Source organism: Rhinolophus ferrumequinum, chromosome 11 (genome assembly GCF_004115265.2).
Source record: "Rhinolophus ferrumequinum isolate MPI-CBG mRhiFer1 chromosome 11, mRhiFer1_v1.p, whole genome shotgun sequence".
Classification (NCBI taxonomy): Eukaryota; Metazoa; Chordata; class Mammalia; order Chiroptera; family Rhinolophidae; genus Rhinolophus; species Rhinolophus ferrumequinum.
The window spans coordinates 3,951,349-3,976,733 of record NC_046294.1 but is presented as its reverse complement, the minus strand read 5'-3'; the positions used below and the strand labels follow the sequence as shown (position 1 = coordinate 3,976,733).

Here is a 25,385-nt window from a genome sequence, read left to right as displayed (position 1 = left end):
CGTCGACGCACGGGGCCCGGCGAGCAACACCTACCTGCACGGCAGCCGGACCTCGGCAGCTCCTGGTCGGGGCCGGGCTGCAGCGATGGCCTCCGCGGCCGTGGAGAACTTCGTGACCAAGCAGTTGGACCTCCTGGAGCTCGAGAGAGACGCGGAGGTCGAGGAGCGCAGGTACGGACGCCGGCGTATTCTCTCGGGGTCTGTCCGGCTGTCACCACAGCCTTGCTCCGCTCAGACCCGGGCGGAGCCTCGGGAGAGGGGCGGGGGTTGGAGGGGCTGAGGGTCCACCTGACGGGCTTCGGGAGAGATCTGCTCTCCTGACCCCTGGAGTCCGGACCGCGGCTCGGGAGGGGCTTGGCTGCCTCCAGGGATGGAAACCTCGTCCGCTCCCGGGGCGGCCCGTGCGGGTTTCGGGCCCTTAGGAATCCCTTTCTTTTCTCGACCTGGAGTCCCCTTCCCATTGATTCCTTGAAACCTCCTGCCATTTCTACGAAGTGTGTTACTGTTGTTGTCATTTTGTGTCTAAGGAGGCTGAGGCAGAGAGAGGGGAAGTTCCTTGCTCAGGGTAACACAGAGTCAGGACCTGAGGTCAGGCGGTCTGATTCCACAGTTTGCACTCAACCATCACGCTGCGTACGTTGCTAGCATTTGCTGGAGAGGTTTGGACGGCGACAGTGAAGAACTCTTGCAGTCTTGCCGACCTGAGTAGAATCCCAGCTCCTTCACGTAGGGCTGCTGACTTTGCAGGATCCGGCTCTGAGCCTTGGTTACCTCCTCCGTAAACGCGGGATCATTGCCACCTCGTAGGTTTGCTGTGAGAATGAAATGACCTACTCGAGGTCAAGCGCTCAGCGTGGTACCCAGGACAGAGTAAGCACCCCTGGCAAGATACATGGGCATCGGCTCGAGAAGGAGCTTGTGTTACACTTTTGTGCGGAGGGTGGCCCTCCATGCAGCGAAGCAGGTGAAGGGGGGTGGACAGATTTGCATTTTAGGAGCATCACCCGGGTGCTGCTGCTGGCGACTGGAGGGGTGGACCCCAGAGGTAAGGCAGTCAGGAAGTTCTGTTTAGTCCAGACTCAGTGGTGGGGGCTTGATCAGGGCTCTGAAGGGGACGGTGAGAGGCGAAGGTGGATTCTGGGTAAAAATGGGAGGGGCCTGACAGGACTTAGTGACAGGGGAACCAGCATGTGGGGAGAGCGTGGAGAAGGTGAAGCTGACCGAAGGTTCTGTCTCGGGTGACTGGGGGCAGGGCTGTGACGTGACGTGCACTTGGGGAAGTATTAGGAGCAGGGTTTAGAGGGGCAGGCCCAGGATTTCGCTGGGTCTTATTCAGTGCCTGTGCCCACATCTTGTTTTTCTCTCCCTTTCTCCTGGCTGGGTGGAAGTAAAAACTGGTAAAGTACAAATGTTGATGTCTCACATTGGGTATCTTCCAGGTCCTGGCAGGAAAACATCTCTCTGAAAGAGCTCCAGAGCCGAGGTGTCTGTTTGCTGAAGCTACAGGTATCCAGCCAGCAGACTGGGCTGTATGGACGGCTCCTGGTCACCTTTGAGCCCCGGAGAGGCGTGTCTGCAGGAGTGCTTCCCAGTAACAGCTTTACTTCCGGTCTGTGCGTTTCTGACGTTGGCACATACTGAATATTGCTGGCTTCAAGCTGACTTTTACTCTTTTTTTTATTTTTATTGGGGAATATTGGGGAACAGTGTGTTTCTCCAGGGCCCATCAGTTCCAAGTCATTGTCCTTCAATCTAGTTGTGGAGGGCGCAGCTCAGCTCCAGGTGCAGTGGCCGTTTTCAATCTTTAGTTGCAGGGGGCGCAGCCCACCATCCCATGCGGGAATTGAACCGGCAACCTTGTTGTTCAGAACTCGCGCTCTAACCAACTGAGCCACCCAGCCGCCCCACTTTCACTCTTGTAAAGACCCGGTTACACATGACCAGTTGACATGGGTTGACACGAGCAGGGCTAAGGGGCCACAATAGTGTCTTTCAACCTCACCATCAGGATTAAACGAGCAGAACTGAGTGTCCATGCAGGTGGCTTGTAAACTCTGAAAATGCAACGGTGAAAATGTATATTCAGTTAGTAAGAGATGGATGGCTGGTTGAGAAACAGGAAGTCAGAGAAAGTGGCGTTTATGTGGAAAAGTCGCCAGCAGGAAATTTCATACGTTGCTAGAGCTATGGATCAAATTCAGGCAGAGTTCTTATTTTTCATCTTCTGAAGAGCAGTTCGACGGCTCCGTAGCTTTGAGACGTACATTCTGAAATGAGGGATCCTATTCCTGGTCGCCATGGCACATCCTGCGACCGGAACCTGCCCTGACCCAGGAACATTGTTCCTACCTGATGTGTCTTTAAAAGTTGGGGAAGGAGGCAGAGGAACGATCCAAGGTGGAGCTGAAACTCACTGTCTAGAATAAAAACAGCGCTGGCTGGAAATCTGCCTGGCTGACGCGTGAGCAGTCGTAGACACGGAATAAGTGGGATGCAGATATGTGGGTGGCCCTGGCTTTCTCTCAGAGCAGATTCTGTTTCAGTCAGAACTGTCTCTGTTCAAGTGACAGGAAGCCCAAGCCAAAGGGGCTGGGATAAGGGATTGTATTGGTTGTGATAATGGCGAGGTCGGCTGCCAGGTTCGAGGGCCGGTGCCCAGCCTGAGCCTCTCCCCGTTTCTTGGCCTTGTCCTTCTCTGGGTTGGATTCCTTCTCAGGTGCCACGTGGTAGCAGTGCCGGCTCCTCCAGTCTCTCAGGGTCCTGGCCCAGCTAGAGTGAGGGCCTTTCTCCCAGGTGCTCAAGCAGAAGACTCACTGTGTCTCGGGGGCTCTGATCTGATTAGGTCACGTGCCCATCCCTGAACAGTCCCCGTGGCCAGGTGTGAAGCACTGATTGGCTCAAGCATGGGTCATGTGCTCCATCCCTGGCGTCAGGGGAAGCCCCTCACAGTGACCTGGCAGATGGCTAAGTCACCGAACAGTTATCTCAGGAAGTGAGGAGATCCGTGTGGAGTAGACAGCAGACAACCACTGTCCCTCTTTCATCCATGTGCCGTTTCCGCCTGCAATGTTCTCCCCCAGGTGTGCTCGTGGCCCGCCCTTCATCCAGGGCCCCCCTGCTCACCTGTTGCCCCTCGGACGGGCCCTTAACGCACACTCCTGTTAAGATGGTGCCCTCCTCTTTCTCTCCCCTCCCTGGTCTTCACCTTTCCTTAGCGCCCTTGGCACTGACATCTGATAGATTGCTGCATTTATCTCTCGCCTCCCTAACGGGAGGGTAGGAACTGTGCTTTATTCCTAATCAGACCGGCACCTAGAACAGTGCCTGGCACAGAGGAGGCACCTTAAATATTTTATTGACTGTCATGTTTGTTTTAAACCGTTCATTGATCTCAAGTCAATTTTCATGTATGATTTAGATGTTTTATTGTTACTTGTTTTTTGTGTTTTTTTTTTACTGCTACTGACGAAAGAAGGTAACATAATGATATTTGAAACATGCTGGAATTCGTTGTATAAAATAACCCACATTTAACTTTGTTCGGTGTTTGTGTAACTGAGCCTTTGCTTCTGCAGGTGATATAGTGGGTCTATATGATGAAGGAAGTCAGCTGGCCACTGGCATCCTGACCCGCATCACCCAGAAATCAGTCACGGTGGCCTTCGACGAAGCCAATGATTTCCAGCTGAGCTTGGACCGAGAGAGTTCCTACCGGCTGGTAAAACTGGCCAATGACGTCACTTACAAGCGACTGAAAAAGTGAGTGTGTGACTGGAAGTCACGTGTAACATTTTCCTTACGCACAGCTCACTCACTCAGTCTGCCCGCCCGCCGTCCCGGGCACAGCCAGCAGCTGCATTCAGCCCGGGCTGCAGGCGGCAGCCTGGGGTGGGCCTCCGGCACTGCATTCATTGCTGGTTTTCACCGTGATCCTAATCTTCGTTTTCTCCCGGGGCAGAGCTCTAATCACCCTAAAGAAGTATCACTCTGGACCCGCATGCTCCCTCATCGAGGTCCTCTTCAGCGACTCCGCCCCCAGTCCTGCCAGCGAACTACGTAAGAAAGTTTGCTTTTTCTTTTCTGATTGAAATCACTACAAAAAAGTATCGAGGACAGTGTGACCTTGGGCCATTTTGGCAAGAGTTTGAGGATGTGCGATTGGAAGAAATCCACCTTAATCTCTTCTTATAGGTTTCTTTGAAGGAGTTGCATGAACTAGGCTCTCTTTTTTATACTTAGTATCAAAGAAGTAGCTCCTTCCATTGCTTTTGTTTTAAATCTAATGTTCTTTCTGTTATATATACACAGGTTTATTTTGAGATGTAGGGGGATTTCTTCTAGCTCAGTGGTAAAAACAGGCTAGCTGATCATACGGTATGCTTCAGAGCACTTTTTTTTTTTTGGTTTGAAAAGTCTCACCTGGTTATTTTCTCAGCATCCTTCAAACTGAAGACAGCTTATTTCTGATTGTAGGAGTCATGTGTGTTAATCATAGAAAATTGGAAATAAAGAAGCAGATAAACAAAGGAAACAATCTCTCAGAAACTTGCCATTTAGTTCCCCTTACTAGTATTTGTGAGTATTCTAGGCTTTTCCACATCCACATAGGACAGTGTGTCTGTTTTACGTGCAGAGATACACACACACACGCACACACATGCACACACATGCACACACGCTCTCTCCTTTCGCTACACCAGTCTGTGTACTTTCTCATACCCTTTGGTGTTCTTGCAGAAACTCATTTTCCAGAGGAGTCTATCATCTCCTCAAGAAGCTGCTCACAGAGGCTTTATGGAGCTTCTGGAGACTGGACACTGCCAATTTTTCCAGCCAAGCTTCAGTCAGTTCTCACAGGGACTGTCCCACAACCATTCAGCGTCACATCTGAGCCAATACACCCAATGTCATGTGGGCTTTAAACATGGGGACATCATAGCACTTTTTCAAATGCTGAAAACACTCACGTTTCGAGGATATCTCCCAGACATGTGGTAAGAGGCTACTCTGCTGGAAGCTGAATTAGAAACTTACTTTGTTTTAAGGAACTGACATGCCTTGATTTTGGCTGCTATCTAAGGAGAAAGGGACTCGGTGTGGAGTGGTGGGGTGTGTACGGACTCTTGGGTCGGAGGGTGTAACTGCCTTCCAGGTTCTGCTCGGTCTCCGAGCCCCGACCAGCAGCGTGTGCCCGCGAGCTCAGCACGCTCCCCTACTGAGCGTCCCTATGCAGCAGGCACCGTGGAGTGGCCGTTCCTGGTGGGACAGCTGGGCATAGTGGTCCCTGCTCTGGGAGCACAGAGCATCCAACGCAGATAATTAGTCTCTGTTGTGAAAGATTCAGAGTCAAAACACGATCCTGGAATGTGCTAGTGCTTTTTTATCATTTGTTTTTGTCGTTCTATGGGCACTTAAAAAAGGGACAATATGGTAGAAACAAACATGCTCCAGGAAACATTTGCCTTAGAAATATCCGTTATTCTGGAGCCTGAGTTGGCAAACTGTTTCAGTAAAGGGACAGACTGTAAATACTTTAGGCTTTGCAGGCTGGTGTGGCAGCACGCAGCCAGAGACTAACTGTAAGGGAGTGGCATGGCTACCCCCCCAGGAATCGGGCAGCGGCTGGGGGTGGCCTGTGGCCCGTTCTGCCAATCCTGTTCTAGAGAAATCTTTTGAAAACAAAGCTGGTTGATTTTGTGTTGATTGGGTGACTCCTGGGGAGGCCCAGCTCCCTCCTGTTCACACCCCTCATTTCCCAGGGTGCTCTGCAGGGAGCCAGACCTAACACCTGCCTTCTCCCGCAGAGCCGCTGGTTTTCTACAACGCCTCCCTGGACGCCTCCCAGAAGGAAGCGGTTTTGTTTGCGCTGTCCCAGAAGGAGCTCGCCATCATCCACGGGCCTCCTGGCACTGGGAAAACTACCACGGTGGTTGAAATCATCCTTCAAGCTGTGAGGCAGGGCTGCAAGGTGGGCAGGGGCGCTGCATCCCCCACCAGCACGGTCAGCTCCCATCTGCCAGGCTCGCCGGCGCTCGGCAGGCCGCAGCTTGGGCTCTGCTGGGACTGACATTTGCCGATTGAGCATTGGTGGGTGCTGTCTGAGTTCTGACAGCCTCGTGGGATGTGGGAACACGCTCAGGAACATGGGGCTGGGCTGCTGAGAAAGGCTCCCTGAGCCCTCAGAGGCCGGAAGCCTGGGAGCACGCCACAGACCAGCATCCGTGGGTCAGCACATGCGCTGTGCTTGCGCCCTGTTCAGGCCTGGGCGAGGACGGGAGGTGATCGGGCGCTTCAGGGGCCTGCGGCTGGTTCAGGGAGACAGACATGTCACGGTTTGTCAGTTACGTTTATGGTTAATTGATACGACCCACACGAGCAGCGCGCAGATTACCGATTTCTGAGAAGTGGGGCGTAATATTGTGTAATGTTGTTCACTTGTGTTTTTAATGGTTGAGGAAGGATTCTTTTATCCTCGTCTGCCTCAACACGAGTCATCGTGGATTCTGAGCACGTGGGAAGCTTTTTAAAAAAATCTTTCTGGTTTATACATGTTGGGTAATAAGAATTGGAATAATAATGGCCAGCATCGGTAGGTCTCCATTTAGTGGGTGCTTTTTACAAAGCCTGTGCCCTGCCGAGTGCGTGGCGTATATCGCCTTGTTTCATCCTCACAGAAACCCTGGTGCTGGGACTGTGAGCAGCCCCAGTTTACGGTCACGTGCCGCAGTCTCCCAGCAGGGAGTGCAGAGCCCGGATTGGCGCTGAGGCAGGCGCCTCACAGCCTCTGCCCTGAGAGCTGCAGGGTGGCCAGTCACTCAGTTATGAAACTGCGTCCTGGGGTTTCCTTCAAGTAAATGGTTTGGCACGGACACCTGAAAACTTGATAAAAACATGACTTATTGGCAGGAAGCTGAAACAGGATGTTCACACTTGGCTCTAGGTGTGCCCTTGGCCACCTCGATGGGGGTGGAGGCGAAGCCAGGACCTCGAGGCCCAGCCTTGGCACCAGTTCTTGATGTTGGCACTTCCGGGGAGTCCTTTCCCCTGCCAGCTGCCACCTGCTTCTAATGGAACTGCAGGAGGGCTCTCTTTCAGGGTTGTCCCTGTTCTACGTTGTCAGATGATGAAGTGACTTGATGGGTGTCTCAGCCCGATTACTTCAGGGCATTTGGAGTCCTTTCCCTGCGGATTGTAAGTCACTCGGCGTTCTTGGTGCTTTGGAGACCAATAGGTTCTTAAGGCCTAAGTTCCGGTTGTGCAGATACTGGCAGCTTGTGTCCTGGGGGCTGCTCGCCCGTCCCGACGGCGCTCGGTTTGCACCTTCGCCTCTCCAGCTGTGCACACCCCACCTGCCTCCCTGTACCTGGAAGGTTCCTGTTTGTTTTAGTGTAAAGTGGTTTCATTCAGGAGGAAGTCACCAAACCCGAATGCCCCCCAGGTCCTGTGCTGCGCGCCCTCCAATGTTGCCGTGGACAACCTGGTGGAGCGTCTGGCGCAGTGGAAGCGAAGGGTCCTGCGTCTTGGACACCCCGCCCGGCTTCTGGGCTCCATCCAGCAGCACTCCCTGGACGCGGTTCTAGCACGCAGCGACAGCGCCCAGGTCATCGCGGACATCCGGAAGGACATCGACCAGGCCTCCGTACGTGTCCCCTGCCACTTCCGCTTCCTGGGTGGTTGTCTGACTTGCCGTCTTTGCAGGGAGTGCGTCATGCCTGCCTGTATTCCTCGTGCTCGGCCTCCGTCGGTTCCTTTAATAATTTCAGACGTTCAGATTGCCCATTTCTGATAGAGATCTGCACACGGTATTTAATAGGGACTCGGCTGTCTTCAGGGTAGTTTCGTGGGCAGGCGAGGAATTGTCTTAAAGAAAACACTGCTCTACGTGCCCCGTAGAGCTGCCCGTGTGGTCTGGGTAATACTGGTAAGCAAAAAAAAAACACCTGAAAATAAAATTTCAGAAGACTCATCCTCCCCAATTTTTGGTCCATCTTTCATTACCCTTGTGAAAGAGAGGTAGGCGGCAGCTCCATCTGAGATGGCGCTTTCTCTTGCAGGCAGCGCTTTCGAGCTCTTTGGTTCTCCAGTTTCTGTGTGAGCCCTAATTTCCTCAAGTGCCCTGCCCTGAGTGGTCCCACGGCCCCACCAGCTGGTCCCACGGCCTCACGCTGGCATTCCTCGGTGTCCTGGCCTCCGAGGCCGGTGCTGTGCGTCAGCCTTCCTCATGGGCCCATGGAATAGTGGGGTCACGCACTCAATGCCATCGTGGGAGTAGTGGGTGGGAACAGGATAAACACGCGTCACTCCAGGTCACAGGCGCAGGAGTCCGTCATGAGGCCCCGGCTCCGTCCCAGACGTGGATGGTTTCATTGTCTCATGGCCGTTTAAATCAGCTTTTCAGGGTCGTCCTCTCTAAGTCAGGCACAGTAACACCTCCCCTGTCATTTGGGCCAGATCCCCATCCTCCAGAGCAGAAATCACAAGTAGGGAAGGGGTTGCGTGTCTTTCTGAGTATTCACATAAGTTGGGGTTTAGGTCAGCATTTTATGGGCTGAAGGAAACTGTCTTAACGTCTTGACAACTGGGGTGAACCAAGCGAAGCTCAGCCTCTCCGAGTTACTAAAACCCAGCTCCTGAGTCGGCCAGCTGCTTTGTCTCCCCTCGAGCCTGTCCGCTGGCTGCAGGGCAGGGCTGGACCCACGTTTTGGGCTCCTCGAGTTTGCAGTTAAAACACCAATTGCTTGGTGGACCCAGACTTTGCCTCTCTGCCTCTCCCTCTGCAGGTGACAATGACTCCAAGGGTAGGCAGGGTGTCAGCTGCTTAGTCACCTGTGTGCACCTGGTGCTCCTTCAAGAAAAGTTTTGACCTTTTAGTGCTTTTTAAGGCAATTACTGAAGTGGACCAACTGGTTAGAAATAAAAGCACTTGGTGAATTGAAAAGAGCTAAGTGAGTGCAAAGCTGGGTCAAAAGAATTCTATTTTCTTTGCTTTCCTTTACAGGTGAAAAACAAAAAGACCCAGGATAAGAGAGAGAAAAGTAACTTTCGAAACGAAATGAAGCTGTTAAGGAAGGAGCTGAAGGAAAGGGAAGAAGCAGCGATGCTGGAAAGCCTGAAGTCGGCAGATGTGGTCCTGGCCACAAACACAGGTGAGAAGAGGGCGTCTCCATCCGTCCCGTCTGGGCTCTCTGCCGTCCCCCGTCTTCAGTTTTCTGGAATGGGCCTCACCATCGGGCAGAATTCACCAGTGAAGCCTCCTGGGCTAGGAGTTCGCTTTGTAGGGAGGGTTTTAATTACAAATTCAGTCTCTTTAATGGTATGGTGATATTCACGTTACCTCTTCTTAAGCAAATTTGTATCTTTGAAGAAATTGATCCGTTTAATCCGAGTTGTTGAATTTTTAGGCATAAAGGTGTTCATAATATCCTCTTATTATTTTACAGCTCAGGGACAGGCTCGGCTGGTTTGGAGCCTTGTAGAGCCAGGTCTTCCTGCACTTGACCTCTGTTACTGCCCCACTCTGTGCTCCAGACGGAGGAGCTGGTGCGGTGGCCTTGTGTTGTCAGACATGGAGGTTTTGTCGCTGAGTGAACACTCAGCAGTTATTGTTCTGTATGTCCAAGGAAACACCTTAGAGGAGGAGTAATTAAGTTCTACTTTCAGAAAATGATACAGGAACAGTATTTAGAAATAAGACAGCCTTCTAAGGACTTGGGGTTGCAGCCCAAGGGGGTGATGGATTTTGGTGATTGGAGCATGGGAGTGGCCCAGGGTTGGGGACGCACTGTCTCACTTAAACACACAGGTGGGCAGGAACCATGAATCTTTATTCCAAGATGCAAGTGTATTACACAGTCGTAATGCAGGACTCGGTTATGAACCAGCTGGCTTGCTGGCGCCATTGCAGCTGTTATGACACAGCCCATGCTTTCTGTAGAGACTGAGGGCTCTGATTTTGATCAGGTGCTTCTTCCGACGGCCCCCTGAAGTTGCTGCCTGATGGCTACTTCGATATGGTGGTCATCGATGAGTGTTCCCAGGCCCTGGAAGCCAGCTGCTGGGTCCCGCTGCTGAGGGCCAGAAGGTGCATTCTGGCTGGAGACCACAAGCAGCTGCCGCCCACCACGGTCTCTCACAAGTAAGACCCCTCCGCTCGAGTGCCTTTCTGTGCCCCCGTGTGGTCCCTCGGGGGCCAGCCTGGAAGTCCCCGGCTCCCCAGGCGGCCCTGGCTTTGCCATCCTCTGCACGGGTGTGAGTACAGCTCCCACCCGCGCCACTGCCTTGACTCATTTAGCCGTCCGGTCTCAGACTCTGCTCCTTGAGGCCGGCGTTTGTCTTCGTAGCCTCAGACCCTGGTCCCATGCTCAGTCGGTGCTTGTTGGAGGGAATGTCCCCTGGTGAGTCAGGCAGCAGGATGCGCACGTTCGCTGGGTGGTGTCCCACGGGAGAGCCACGGCTCTGGGCTGACGAGCTCCCAGCCCAGCACGGTCCCCTGCGTCCTGATCTATAGGCACACCCTTCACAGAGGACACAAGTGATTCAGCAGAGACAGTCCTGCGGCCTTAGGGACGCAGTGTCTCCTAGTGCTGTGAGTTGTGACCGAGCACCGCCTCCATCCGGGTGGCGGCATGTGCTGCCACCACCTGGCCCCTCGTCTCATGTCCCATCCCTGCCCTCGTTCACTGCTCTGCCACAATGGCCTTCTGTGTCCTCACTGTCCCCGGTCTGGACCACTCCTTCCCCAATACTGGGTGGTCATGCCCTTCATTTAGTTCTCTACTCAGGTGACCCCTCCGTGTGGTCTCCCAGGACTGCCCCGTCACCGCCGGGTCCCTTGCTGTGGCTCCCTGGCAGTGGTGTCTGTTGATCAGTGCGTCCGTTTATCTTCCCAACTGGAATGCAGCCTAGGGAAAGGGCCTGGCACAAGGCGGCCGTTTACAAGGTGGATCCAAGGTCATGGCCAGGAGGGCGCCCTAGAGAGGGAAAGCCTCGAAGGCTCCTGCGTCGGGGCGCTGCCTTCCACTCGAAGAAGTCTCTTGCTCCTTAATCCTGCTGCTGTTTCAGATAGTTCTCTACCTCACCGTGCGTGTCGATCACAGCTGACCTCGGAACGCTAGCTATTCCTGAGGACCAGGAGAAAGGGGGTGCAAGACAGTTCGTCGGGGACCTTCAGCTTGGGGGAGTGGGAACCATGGCACCTGGGGGAGTGTAGGTCAGGGCGCCACAGACAAGGGCATCGAACCTGGTACTTGGAGTGAGGATTCGGCAGGAAGACAGGGGTAGGTAAAGGGGGCAGTGGGAGAAATGTCTTTTGAAGGGTTTTCCTGGTGGGAGAATCGCTACTGGGGTGGGACCTGCGTGGAAACTGCAGGAGAAGAAGGGGCTCAGTGGGTATTTATTCGGAGACTTGTTCCAGGAGGAGGTCCCAGGGGGTCCTTACAAGAGGGCTGTGTCCTCCAGAAAGAACGTTTAGAACTGCCCTGGGTGAGTGGGGAGCTTGTGTCCCTGGAGAAAGGAGGGTGGTTGGGGGGAGATGTTGGGTGGGGTCGTGCTGGGCATATCTAGGTTTGTATTGGGACGGGCGAGCATGTCACCGCCTCCCTTCTTTGGCGCGAGCTGTTTTTAGTAGAGATCTTTATGTCAAGAGGGTAACCACAGGGGTCTTACAGGTTTGCAGAGGGGGCATCCCTGAGATAGTTAGGTCCTTCCCCACAGATTTCGTGTCATCAACCTGGGGGGAACGGTGGGCCCTAGTGGCTAAGACGCTCTGGAGCCAGGCGCCTGGCCCTGCAGCTCCCTGGCTGGGTGATCTTGGGCTGGGGACTTAGCCTCTCTGTGTCTCACGCTGCTCATAGTAACGTGCAGTCCCAATAGGCACCTTGAATTCAAGGTCATTGCGGGGAGTAAGTGAGTAAATACGGATCAAGTGCCTGGTACGTGAGAAGCGCCCAGGAGGTGTCAGCTACTAGAAGTATCTGTCATTAGCAGTGGACTGCTTACGGCTGGAGTACACTGGCGTTTCAAAAGCATATCTGGGGTGGTTTCCTACTGCTGCTGTAACAAATGACCACAGACTTAAACAGCACAGATTTATGAGCTTACAGTTCCGAAGGCAGAAGTCCAGAGGCAGTCTCCGTGGGTTACAGGCTCCAGGGGAGAGTCGCCTGTGCCTTTTCCAGCTTCCCGAGGAGCCGGCTCCTTACCGGGGGCCCCTCCCCCATCAAGTCAGCACTTCTGACTCTGACCCTGGGCGTCCCTTCTGTAAGGACTCTCGTGATGACGTTGTGCCCTGGATAGTCCAGGATCAGCTCCCCGTCTCAGACCCTTCACTTCATCACCTCTGCAAGATCCCTGTGGTCACATACTCGCGGTCCCAGGGTTAGGACGTGGGCAGTGTTGGCGGCCATTGTTCAGCCGACCACTCCCTTAACCTTAGGTCAGGTTCTGAGGTGAGAGCTGCTCCCGTGCTGACAGGCCCTCCTTCCTGACTCCTCTCATCTCTCCCGGTGCAGGGCTGCGCGGGCTGGGCTGTCGCTCAGCCTGATGGAGCGTCTGGCCCAGAAGCACGGTGACACGGTGGTACGGACGCTGACCGTGCAGTACCGGATGCACCGCGCCATCATGCAGTGGGCCTCAGACGCCATGTACCACGGGCAGCTCACGGCACACCCTTCTGTGGCCGGCCACCTCCTGCGGTGAGTGGCGGCTGCATCCCTGCCTGGCCTCCTCTCTTGGTCCTTCTGTCCTGACAGCCCCCCATGTCACTGAGTGGTCTGTAAAGCTCTTAGAGGAAGCGTCATCTCTAGGACTAGTTTTCTGGGAGGGACAGTGGCCTTGCCCTGGGGATCTGCATTTGGGGTGCTCCCGTCTGTGTTCTTCCTGCTCATTGTGTTGCCCATGGGTGGTCCCCTGTTTTCCTGAGGGGAGAAGGGAAATGTGCGGCCTCACGCATCCGGTGTCCGCCTGGGTGCAGGGACCTCCCGGGAGTGGCTGCCACAGAGGACACGGGCATTCCCCTGCTGCTTGTGGACACAGCCGGCTGCGGGCTGTTCGAACTGGAAGAGGAGGATGAGTCTAAAGGAAACCCCGGTGAGCGTGCCTAGAGGGGTCAGCTTTTCTATCTGAACAGACCCCGAGCTCCCCCGTAAACACACACGTCCCTCTAAGTTGCCGGCTTCGGAGCGAAGCTGAGCGCAAGGTGCGGGGAGGGCCGGGCCCAGTGCCCGGGAGCTGGGGGAGGTTGTGACATGACGGTCTGAAGGCTGAACTCAGTGGCGTTCACAAGCAGGCAGCACCGAGCAAGGGAGCTGGTGGCCTGGGCAGCGAGCGTCCTGTGTCCTTCTTCTGAACAGAGTGGCCCCACGTGGCCTGGCTTAGCCTCCGGGAGAGGTCCTTGCTCAGCTCCAGTCACAGGGCACTCACGGAGGACACATGGCCATGCTTAGACGAAACAGGTGTTTGTTGTTTATAGAAGTCCATGTTGGCTGGGTGTCCTGTCCTAAATCTGGCAACCCTTGGACTCAGGTTCGGAGCTCCAAGACACAGCCTCAGGCACAAAATATAAGGTCAGCTCTTTGTCATGGGGTTGACACCTGTGCTGATGACTGGTGTCAGCTCACACTGTCCCTTGTCCTGGAGACTCGCTCTTTGTTTCCCTCCAGGTGAAGTGCTCCTCGTCAGTCTACATGTCCAGGCTCTGCTGGATGCTGGCGTCCAAGCGAGTGACATTGCCGTCATCACACCATACAACCTGCAGGTGTGAGAGGGCCCCTTTGTCTCCATGTGTATCCGTGGGACTCAACCACCCGAGTGGCTGAAAGAAAAAGGGCAGTTTACTGGTTCTTGTGACCAAAAACTGCAGGGCAGAGGCGACCATGCCACGACTGGTTCTGGGGCTTAGATGACATCAGACAGAGAATCTGTCTGTGTGTCCATCCACCCCATGCTGGTCTCTCCACCTGGCTCCCTGTTTTGGCTTCAATCTTAGGCCAGCTTTCCCCGTGGCCCCGGCAACCTCAGGCTGCCGCTGTCCTTACACGGGCAGCCCCAGGGAACGGCTGGCCGTTTTACGGCATTTCCCACAGGATCTCAGCTTTGAACCTTATTGGTCTGCCCCCACCCTTGAGCCAGTCAGTCGTCGTGGCCGGAAGCTGGCATCTTCGCCCATCTCGGGCTGGGCCGCTCGGCTTCATGGAACACAGTAGATCGGAGTGTGGGAGTGGGTGGTTTCTTGAAGGAAAATCCAGGGTGCCAGCTGTTCCTGGAGAAGGTGTAGGTGCTGGACCACCAGAAGCAACAGACGACTGTTCCCTTCTCTTCTGTTTTCCTCACATTTTCTCTTAGTGTCTATGTGCTTATGAAGCAAAGCCTGTCTCCTTTGGTAGGAAAAACTCTTGCTTCAGAGTCTTGTGAGGTCTGCAGATCAGCGGCCATCCCTGCCTGGTCTGCAGGCATCGCACTCAGGGCTGTCACGAGCCAAAAGAAATGATGAGATGTGTGCTGGCCGTGGGGGTCATGTCTGGCATGGGGCATGGTATTTGTTCATTTGCATGCCTGTGAGAGGGCGGCTGTGGAAACCGTTTCCCATGAGGCTCCTGAGGGTTTCCTGGGGTTGTGGGGGTCCTGCCACTTGCGGCCCCCTGCTGAGCTGCAGGGCAGTGTCAGCTGCCTGTACCCAGCCTGTGCTGAGGCCAGGGCTTTGCTTGGTGTTTCAGGTGGACCTGCTCAGACAGAGCCTCTCTCACAAGCACCCCAAGCTTGAAATTAAGTCAGTCGATGGCTTCCAAGGCCGCGAGAAGGAGGCTGTGGTACTGTCCTTCGTCAGATCGAATAGGAAAGGTATGAAGCTCTCGCCAGAGTCCTAGAGGTCAAATACTTACGCGGAGAGCAAGCTAGATTCCTGCTAGGGGCCGCGCCCGCCAGTCACGGGGGCGTGGCCGTGGATGGAGCACACACTCTGTCCTCCACGAGCTCACCGCCAAGTGAAAGCACAGGGGACAGTGCCGCAGTGAGCGTGGTGTGAGGAGGGCTGTGACGGGAACGTGCTGGGGCTCAGCGTGTGTCGCAGGTGGGCCAGTGGCAGGGGGTGAGGAAGGGTGTTCCCGGCAGAGGGAGTAGAGCCGGAGGGTTAGGCACATGTGCGGCCGGGGTGTGGGCTGCGAAGGCTGGAGCCCCTGCTGAGGACGTGGAGCCCCCTAAAGCCCACAGCTTGTCTGTGGCCTCAGGGTGGATTCAGCCTCAGTGCATGGTCTTTATGCCCCTGGGGCTTGTGGATAGGCCATTTGGTAAGAAAATTGTGCTCAGAAAGAATTTTTAGTTAATGGGCTTTATAAAGCAGTTTCAGTAGGAGGTTGAAAACAGAGTGGGGATAAGCTATGGTGGGAAAAAGAAGATGGCCCTTACGGTTTCCCTGTGTGTCAGCTGCAGCCACATCCATGTCGCCCGAGCTGCCTCTAGGTCTGGGCTCGGAATGAACAAGTCTGGTAGCTGCCAAGTGCACGTTTGGTACGTGGAGCCGGACTGAGAAGCAACGGTCAGCAGCGGGTGTCTGAGCAGCCGTGGCCTGACGACAGGGCCTCGCAGGAGCCTGCGAAGGTTGGGGGGACATCCATGGTGCAGGAGGCTGTGAGCGGTGCAGCTGGTCCTTGCTTGTGATTGTTGCCGAGTAGGGCAGGAGGGCCTGGCTTCCTACTCCTCAGTCTTAGGTCTGCACTCTACTCACCCCTACCTTGTTTCTAGGTGAAGTTGGTTTCCTTGCCGAGGACCGGAGGATCAATGTCGCCGTCACCCGCGCTCGGCGCCACGTGGCGGTTGTCTGCGATTCTCACACTGTCAACAACCACACTTTCTTGAAGACCCTGGTGGATTATTTCACCGAGCACGGGGAGGTGCGCACAGCCTTTGAGTATCTCGATGACATCGTCCCTGAAAACTATTCCTATGAGAGTTCCCAGGGTCCCGGCCGAGCTGGTGCAAAGCCTCCAGGCTCTTCCCCGTGTGCCAGGAAGCCTGGAAGTAGGCAGCAGGAGGGAGCCCGGGGGCCCAGAGCGGCTGCCAGGCTGGCCCAGAAGACACCGCGCGGGAAGCCTCTGGGCCCTGAGGGCCACACTCAGCTCAGTCTCAACGGAGTCAGCCCAGAGGGAGTGGAGAGCAGAGACAGTGCAGCCCACTTACGGGCTGTCATAGCAGAGTTTGTGGCGAGTGAGCAGACGCGGCTGGAGTTTCCTGCTTCCCTGAACTCGCACGACAGGATGCGCGTCCACCAGATCGCTGAGGAGCACGGGCTGAGGCATGACAGCGCCGGACAAAGGAAAGAGAGATTCATCACTGTGAGCAAGAGGGTGCCGCCGGCTCCACCTGCCCCGCTGGCACCACCTGCCCCGCCGGCACCACCTGCCCCGCTGGCCCCGCCGGCACCACCTGCCCCGCTGGCCCCACCAGCACCACCGGCCGCACCTGCCCCGCCAACCCCACCAGCACCACTGGCCCCACCAGCACCACCGGACCCACCAGCACCACCGGCCCCAGTAGCACCACTGGCCCCGCCGCCTCCACCCTGTGCTGAGCCTCCCGTCAGGGAGCCCAGCGGCCCAGACCAGCTAGACCTGAAGGCCCTGCACCTGGAGAGACTGCAGAGGGGGAGGGGTGGGCAGGAGCAGCGAACCAAGGAGCTCCAGCAGGCCACGGGCTCGGGGACGCGGAAGGTACCAGACAAGAAAAAGAAAAAAGCCAAAGGTAAGTCTGGTCAACTCATGAGAACACGGTCTTGGTGTCCCCTTAACTGGGATGTTTATCCCACTCGAACCCCCTGCTACCCTTGAAAAGAATGGGGCCACTGCCCTGATTCTGCGCCTTATGTCTGATCGGCTGGGGCTGAGCCCCCTGAGAGCCGTGACTGGTCGTGGTGACCCTCTAGTCCCCAGAGTCTGGCCGATGAGGAGGGAGTGAGTGCGCTTACAGCAGGGAGTAGCCTGGGGGAGCACACAGGGGTGGTGTGGGTGTCCCCTGGGGGATGGGAGGGGCATTCACGGGCCTGTTGGGGACCTCCTGTGGTGACAGTGCCCTTTCTGAATAAGAGACCCGGGAAGGGCCACGCTGGTTATCCCCCGGGGAGCCCTGCGGGGCTGTGTGCTCTGTCCCCGTCCTGTACTACGACTGGGTGTCCCCAGGCGTAGAGCTCGAAGACCTGGTGGTCACAGCCTAGATTTTCTGGAGACGTCTGTGTGACCTCTTACGACAGCAGGACCCTGGAGCCGTTCACGTTCCCCTTTATTCATTGAATTCTTGTGAGCTAAGCCGCACAGACATAACTCGTGGTTTTTGAAATGAGCCTCCCGGTGAGTGTCTCAGGCTTCAGCCGAATTCCTCTGCGGCATTTAGTGAGCAGCTGCTCTGGCCAGGCTTTATGCGGGTGAGCAAGACAGATGTCTGCGGAAATTGGCGTTCTGGCAGAGGAAAGAGATTACATTTTAAACCATGCTGAGAATATGGTAAATGCCAGAAAGGGCCAGGTACCCAGACATCCTTCCGAGAGAGGGCATGTGGCCTGGCCATTTCGGGACAGTGTCCTGGGGAGACTGCGCCCCATTTCAGGGATGCTGGCGCCCCTCAGTGTGTGAAGCGTTTCTTCAAACAACCACCTCAGAATCCATCACTCAGACTCTGAACGTGACCTGCCCAGTTGGTCTCCAAGCTCTGTGTCGAGGTCCCGCAGCTGAGAAGCAGAGGCCAGCGTGAGCAGGTCCCTGGGGCACAGCTGGAGGCTCACGCAGGGACTGTCCCTGCCTGCTCGTCATGCGTGAGGCTTCGGGAGAGTGACGGGTGCCGGGTCCTGTGGGAACGTGGCCAGTACTGGTGTTGACGAGATTTCGTGTTGCGTTAGGGCCTGAACACTCTTCGCGGTTCCTGTGTCTCCCGAGGACACTTGCCGCTGCCGAGAGAGTGGGCGCCCATAGTCGTGAGCACGTCCCAGGCCTTCCGCGAGCCTCCCGGGACTGCTCTTGGAGCATCAGCGCTTCTGGCCCTCCCCTGACTGCAGGTGGCCCCAGGCCGGTGTGTGAGTGCCGTAGAGCTTACCCTTGACGCAGCCTGTTGGCGAGGTGTGGGGTACGGGGCAGGCAAAGGTGTGCCTGCCTAGGAGGTTTGAAATGGCTTCTGTGAACCGAGGCGCATGCAGGTGAACGGGGCCTCTGGGAGACCCTGGGCGGTGTCACAGTTGTCCCCACGCTGCCCCCGGAGGCTGACCATGCTGACCTGTGTGCCCGGCACTGAGCGTGCCCATTGTAGGGAATAACACAGGGAGATGGGGACTCGTCTGCCTGGGTGCCCGGCACCCAGGTAATCCTACCAGCTTCCTGGGTCACGCTCCCCACTAGTTCTGTGCATCTGTGTCACTGTACGTGTAATGTCATTCATACTTGTGTATTTTACAGGATTGCAACCATAGTTAGTTTTGTCTCTCTTTCCCACTCATGAACATTTTCCTAGAACTTTCAAAGGTTGCCATGCATCTGGGTGAAAACAGTCGGGTCTTCTGGCCTCGTGCCCTGAACGTGTTTTAGTTCATCTGACTGTTACCCTGGGGGGGCGCTTGGTTTATCTTGGGTTTCTGCTTTTATAGTTGATGTCTTAGGGAACGCCCTGATAATTCAGTGTTTTTCTGGCATAAAGGCCGTCAGAGGCAGCGCCCGCGCACTGCCAGCGCCCTCTCGGAGGTCCCTGTGCTCACACTTCCCGGCGGTGACTGGTTGTTAGCGCTGAGAAGGGCGGACACTGAGCCCCACTGAGTTGCATTTGCTCACTGCCCTGTCACCTCAGAAGCAGGAAGCCGGGGGGCAGGCCAGGCTCAGCGGGGGACTTCTTGTGCTGCTTCTTTGTTCTTCCCTATTTGAGTGTCACTTTCTCCCCTAGGACCTGTGGCCGTAGACCTGCCCGCCAAGGAGGACCTGGACGCTCTGGTCTCGGCTGTCATGGAGGCCGATAACACTTGTGGCTTTTCCAAGTGCACAGCCAGCGTCGTGACTCTGGGCCAGCTCTGCCGGCACTGCGGCCACCTCTATTGCCTCAGCCACCACCTGCCCGAGGTACGCCGGCCCCTGCGGGGGCACGGGAAGCAGCCGCGGGCCTCTGTTTCCAGGGCTTGGATCCTGGGCAGATGGGCTCCAAACAGAAACACTAGCTGGTCGTGAGCTCTTAAAACAGACATTGACTTGTGGGTCTGTTTTTTTTCTTAGCATATCGGGGCACGAGTGAGTGAAATGCCACATTTGCTAAGTTATAGCCAAGGCGGTGTGGGAATTCTGGGCAGAGAGAATTTGTTCGGCGTCCTTGGGTTCTGTCGTGGGTTAGCATAGGACCAGAGGGAGGCGGGCCTCTGGCTCACCGTCGGAAATGGACGGGCAGCTGGCTGCTTTTTCATTCATTCCTTGAGCAAATGTGGATGGGAACCTCCTCTGCCAGGTGTGGGGAGCTGGGGGCACTGGGGGCCAGAGCAGACTTCATCTCCGTTTTGGGGGGCAATGGGCCCAGTGGGGATTATGACAAGAGACCAGCATGTGGCCGTGCACTGCACGCTCCTGGGGGGACCCGGGGGCCCATGGCAGCAGGGGAGCGGCTGCCCAGGTTTCCTTTTCTCACGTACAGCTCTTACTTACCTGCCCACATCCCTCTACCTGAGTTACCTGCATTCCACCGCACTCCCTCCCCCATGCACGAGGCCAGGATGAGTGCTCTTGGCACGCAGGAAGGGGTGGGCCCCGCCCGGGTGACCGGGGATGGAAGCACTTCAGGGCGGGCTTCCCACAGGAGGTAACGCTCTGGCTGAGACCTCGTGGATGAAAGGTGGGGGGAGAAGTTTGGGGCGCTTAGGCAGCTGGGAGTAGAGTGTGAGGCAGGATGGTGGGAGTCGAGGCTGAGAAGGGCCCAGGGAGCCGCCTCGAGGAATTCCGACCTGGTGCTCAAGGCAGTGGGGGGCGCTGGAGGGTTTCGGCAGGGCCGTGACACCAGGAGACTTGTCTGTAGTGCAGAGAAGGCCACGGGCGAGGCCAGGAGGTAGGTGAAATGGCTGCGGGGATGGAGGCAGAGACCTTGAGGGCCCACCCTGGGGGTGGGGAGCAGAGAAGGTGGAGGGGTGGGTTTGAGGCCCTCGAACTGGCTGTAGGCCAACGTGAGAAGAGGAGCGGGGACCCAGAGGGTCCCCTGGGCGGCCCAGCGTGGTGGTGGGCCCTCGGGGGTGGGGGGAGGGCCCGGCGCCCCCTCTGATGTGGGCTGCAGCCTCTGGGGGGACGGGTCCTGGGGGTGTCCCTGCGCCAGGTCAGGGTCGGAGCAGCCGCTTGGCCACGGCGGGGGTGAGGGGTCTCCTGGGTGAGGGGCTTTTCCCTCGCACACCCGTGCAGCCTCTCCACGTCCATGCTGGTTGATAAAGTGTGCCGTGTTTCCGAAAGATCTTTGTTTAGAGTGTTTACCAGTTGTCATACCAAAGGTTCGTGTGGCCAGGGTGCGTCCGTCGCACAGCTCCTGCTGGTCTGGTGCCATGTGGAGTGGCCGAGCGCCTGGGCGGTCCCTGGGACAGTGAGGGTAGCGGGCTCCGTGCGCCTCATGCCATCGGTTAGTGTCATTGCTGGAAGGCCAGCACAGCGTCCTGTGGGACGAGAAGTCCTGGTGCAGGTGCGGCCACCGGTCTCCTGCTGTCTGTTCTGGGATCTCACTGGGTCCAAACTCGCGTCCCACCTGGTTTCCCCAAGGAAATACCCCTCCCTCCTTGTGTAGCGCCTGGCAGGTGCTTTGTGTTCTCTCCCTCCCGGCCGGCCTCCTTCCTGCAGAAGTGGTTATGCCAGAGTCTCACATGGCTCAGGGCAGATTCCCTCCCGCCGGGCATCTGTCTGCAGGCACGCACCCTGGAGCGCCTCCAACGGGCCTAGCATTTGGGTCAGAGGAGATATATAGCTTTTTTGCCTAGAGATTATAATCCTGCTTTGGGTACATTTTGCTGTCTCAGCACTGCCGCTGGGGGGCCTGCGAACGTGTGTGTCACACGTGCGAAACTGCATCATCCTGTCAGGCTGTGGGGTTTGGGCTGAGGTGAAGGCGGGGTGGAGGGAAGGGGGGGAAGGGAGGGGGTTCCAGCCTTGCCAGGGTGTGGAGTCCACCCCTCCTCCCCCCAGGGAGCCTGCAGGTGAAGGGTCCGTGTGCGGGAAGAGGAGGGAGCCCCTCGGAGCTGTGATGGGCAGGATTGCAGGGTGTTGTCCCCACTGGTCCCCGCACTGACTGCTGTGTCCCCCCCAGATCCACGGCTGTGGGGAGAGGGCTCGTACCCACGCCCGGCAGAGAATCAGCCGGGAAGGAGTCCTCTACGCCGGCAGTGGGACCAAGGACAGGTCCCTGGCCCCAGCCAGGAGGGCCCAGCTCCAGAGGAGGCTGGATAAGAAGCTGGATGAGCTGGCCAGTCAGAGGAGGAGCAAACGGGAGAAGGAAAAGTGACGCCGGGCCTTCATACGCGGCCTCCAGAGCTTGTGTGAAAATGCAGGCGAGAGCGAGCAGGGCTGTCCCCTGGCCGCTTTCTGTTCCTTGTAGCTGCTCCCGGTGACAGTGTGCCACCAGACCCACGCTATGTCTACCAGCTGCACGGGGCACAGGGCCTTTGGGAAGAAGGGTGGGCTTTCCGACCTGGCCAGGAGCTTTTCTAAGAGGACGGATGGAGGAGAGCCCCGGGGCCCAGTCACTGCCCGCTGGCCCTTTCTCATGGTGAGGGCTGGGCTGGCCCCAGAATGCCGCGTCCCCTTCCTCCCGCCCTGGACTGGTCCCTAGTCTCTTCCTTCCCTCCCAGTCAAACCGAATCTTGGGGTGCTGCCACGAGGGACAGGAAGGCTCTGTTCCCTTGGACATGTGCCTGGGCACCCTCCCTCCCCCGCCCACGTCTGGCACTGGCCAGCTTTCAGCCGTGCAGGATGAGGGGGCACTTGAAAACCCCATTAATGTGCCTGGAGACGGTGTCTGAGAACGCTGGGCGTTTCTCCGTGTGTCCCCCTGTGGCTGGCTCACCCTTTGTTGGAGCTGTGACTTCACCGAGGCCATTTCAGTCTGTCTTCTGTCCCTGGTGGCTGCAGTGGCCACACCCGAACCCCCGACATGGGAGTAGAGTGGCTCTGGCCGCTCCCTGCTCCCCTGAAGCCTGGAGGTCCCTGCTTGGGTGTGAGTCACGAAGGCGCCCTGGCCCCTCCCGGGTGCCGCGGGTGGGAACAGAGTGAAATGGCTGCTCCTGGGGTCAGGCCTGGAAAAGCTGTCCCAAATGCGTGCACAGGCCGAGGCCCCTCCCAGGCGTCCCCGTGTCCTTTGCTGGCTGTTTATTCAAGAGACCTCATTTGGATGCGTTTGAGCCTCAGGGTTTCATTTGAGCCTCAGGGTTTCATTTGAGCCTCAGGGTTTTATTTGTTTCAAAGGGAAGTAAGTTATTTAAAATTAAAGTGCGTGCCCACTGCCCCACAGTCTGTTTCGTCTAACGTACACATTCTTTCCCGTTTCGCTCACTTTCCTGAGGTGGTTGACGACGCAGGATGAGCGATGTTTGCTCTGAATACTCAGGCGACCAGAGGCGCTGCTGGGGCTCAGAGCCAGGGGGGCTCAGGCCGCTGCGGGGGCTTCTTGTCTTGTTAACAGATGACGAGCCGGAGAAAACACTTCCTGTTTAGCTTGACTTCTCCACCACTTGGAATGAATGTTTATGGGAAGGTTCAGAGTTGTAACCTGAGGAGAGAAACAAGGCAGGCTGGTGGAAAGGCGAGCGGCGTGGTTCAGCCCCCCTCGGAGGGAGGGGGCTGCGGGGGCGTTTCACCCCAGGGATGGGAGGGGCGGTTTACCAGAGGGGACAAGGGGCGCTTTATCCTAGATGGGGAGGGGGCTTTTAACCTTGAGGGGCGGAAGGGGCGTTTCCCCCTGAGACTGTACTGACAACAGCAGGGTGGAGATGGGTGCCCGTCAGGGGCCCGGGGTCTGGGGTGCGGGGCCCGGGGTCTGCCGTCTGCCGTCTGCCCTGCAGTCCAGCGCAGTCTCTTCCCTTGCCTTCAGGGCCTGAGGTCTGACCCAGGCGCTCTTGGCAGACGTGCTTCCTTCATGCCGTCCGCCGTCACCCCTGCAGACTGTCCTCACGTGGTCCTGTGCCCGCGCTCCTTAAATGCCACTCGTGTCCCCGTGGCGTCAGAGGGAAGCTCACGCTCCCTGACCGGGCATTCAGGGTGTCCGTGTGTTTGTTCTGTCGTTAGGCCACTGGCCCCCAAATGCCGTTCAGGCAGCACATTCGTTGTGCTCTCCGTGCAAGGCCTGCGTGTGTTGACCACTCCGCTTTTGCCGGTGCTGGGCTACCCTCTCGTGGGGCTCACATTCCCCGGCCCAGGCCTGATGTCCACGTCGTGCCACCATGGACCCTCCTCCTTCCTCTTGCCTGGACGCCTTCCTGGCTTGGTCTTATCAAGTGACCTAGGACTGAATTGCTCGGGGGGAGGGATGGGGACCCCATCGCATCGTGCCTGTAAGCGCCACCATCCAGTGATGTGTGGAAGCACGTGCAGGAGTGGTCCAGAGTGTCGCAGGTGGTCGGTCAGCTGCCGTTCTGCTCCCAGGGACCCATGGCTGGTGGGCAACACGTAGACAGATGATAGCAGGGCAGTGACCTGTCTGTGTGTGAGACATTGTTTCACGGTTGTTGCAGGGCACAGTGGCAGCTGTTAACCTGCTGAGGGTACTTTCTTTATCTCCCTGTCTTTGTGGTAACGAGTCCCGATCCCCTGGCCACTGGGAGGCTGTGTGTCCTCGTCTGGGTCACTCAGAGAACCTCACTCACCTGGCCACAGCAAGGTCAGGTTCAGGGATGGGCCAGAATCCAATCAGCCCGTCAGGGTTCCACCTGGGGTCCACACATAGATGCTGAAAGAAGAATGTTGTCTCTTCTTCCCCCTGGGGTGGGGGACATGGGGGGACAACAGCTAGCCTCCCCGTCTGTCTGCAGGAGAGGAGGAGGCCGGCACGGAAACAGCCAGAAATGGGCTTGGGGGGATCACCTGATCACATTGTCTGAGCACCTGGATCCAGCCACACCTGAGCCTACTGCGGTCCCAGTGTCCCGAGCTAATCCCCTTTTGTTAGCTGAGGACAGTCTGCCTGGGGTTTCTGTTACTTGGAACTAGAAGGGTCTTTGCTGGTCCACTTGTGCCCATGACTGTATGTCTCAGTGTCTACAGTCCCAGCAGGAAGGCAGTGCCCAGTCAGTGCAGCCCTCCTCGTTGGAGAAAGAGGGGGCCCTGTCACTTGATCCACGTGCTCTTCCCTGGGCCATTCTGACCGGGAGGGCTTAAAGAGAGGAAGGAAGGCGACAGCCTGGCTGGGGTGGTGGAAGCACCCAGAGTTGGAGGGCCCTGGGTCTGAATGCCGGCTGCATTAAATGTGGCTTCAGCAAGTCCCTTCCCCTCTGAACCTGTCGTCCACCTGGCCAGCTGTGCTGAGGAGTCAAGGGGGTGAGCGTCGTGTGTCGGCAAGGCCTGGTCCGGGTTGGGGGCTCCACGCAGTGCCGGGCGCCGTGTTGCCCACCTGCCCCCACATGGGAGTGTCCACCCCTCCATCTCTGACCTTAGCGTCAGCCAGTTTTGATGCATCATTAAAATGTCAGAGCTGACCACTGCAACACAAGAAGTTTCCATTTCTCATCCAGAGAGGCCTTGTTAGGAAAATGTTTGTAGCTGGTCGCTTGAAAAATGTCCTGCAGTTTGGCCTGGCTGGGGAGCCAAAAAAAGGAACATGCTGAGCCAGGGTGCAGCCCTCCCTGCAGGAGCAGCCGGGAGCGGGGCAGCCCTGTCCGGGCGGGCGTGCCTCCTTTTCGCAGTGGAGGCGCCAGGGAACAGGCCCTGCCAGTTCTTCTTTCGGGGTGGGGGGCAGTGCAGCCCCGGCTTTGCAGCGTGTTCATCGCCCGATTTATCGTGTGCGGGCTGCGTGGCCTACTGCCTTGATTTCCTCATCTGTAAAATGGGGAAGTAATAGGTCCTGTGTCCCAGGGTTGCTATGAATATGGAATGTGTTCACCATCGCAAGGCCATTGAAACAGAGCCTGGCCCTTCAGTGCTCAGAAGCATCTGCTGTCCTTGTTATCATGCGAAGCTGCAGCAACGTAATAAAGACGTGCATGTGGCTCCTCGCGCAAGTTCAGCAGATGGCCTTTGCTGCTTGAGGCCAAGGCCACGGTGCCCAGGGCCCCAGGAGCCAGTTGGCTGCTAGCGCACGTTGCTGGATGGTAGAGCCCTGCTCCACCACGTGGGCACCAGGCTTCCTTCTGAGCAGCAGGCTCACCCTTGCCGCCTGCCAGTGGGCGGAGGACCAAGCCGGGCCAGTCCTGCTCTGTTTACCTG

At 56.9% G+C, this 25,385-nt stretch overlaps 1 protein-coding gene and 1 long non-coding RNA gene across 2 annotated transcripts; one reads left to right on the top strand and one right to left on the bottom strand.

Moving 5' to 3' along the window:
* IGHMBP2 (immunoglobulin mu DNA binding protein 2) lies at positions 1-22,473 on the top strand. Its single transcript, XM_033119795.1, has 16 exons — positions 1-171; positions 1,440-1,609; positions 3,576-3,759; positions 3,959-4,056; positions 5,805-5,968; positions 7,439-7,639; positions 8,999-9,146; positions 9,961-10,135; positions 12,510-12,692; positions 12,971-13,086; positions 13,659-13,753; positions 14,712-14,835; positions 15,736-16,405; positions 16,535-16,731; positions 18,907-19,079; positions 21,280-22,473. The coding sequence occupies exons 1-16, from the start codon at positions 86-88 to the stop codon at positions 21,472-21,474; spliced, it is 2,979 nt and encodes a 992-aa protein (XP_032975686.1). The 5' UTR covers positions 1-85; the 3' UTR covers positions 21,475-22,473.
* Positions 14,753-15,851, bottom strand: LOC117030103 (uncharacterized). Its single transcript, XR_004424327.1, has 3 exons — positions 15,719-15,851; positions 15,400-15,583; positions 14,753-14,857 (listed from the first exon to the last, which is right to left on the bottom strand). It is a non-coding gene; the product is annotated as an uncharacterized LOC117030103 (long non-coding RNA).
* Positions 22,474-25,385: the final 2,912 nt, after the last annotated feature.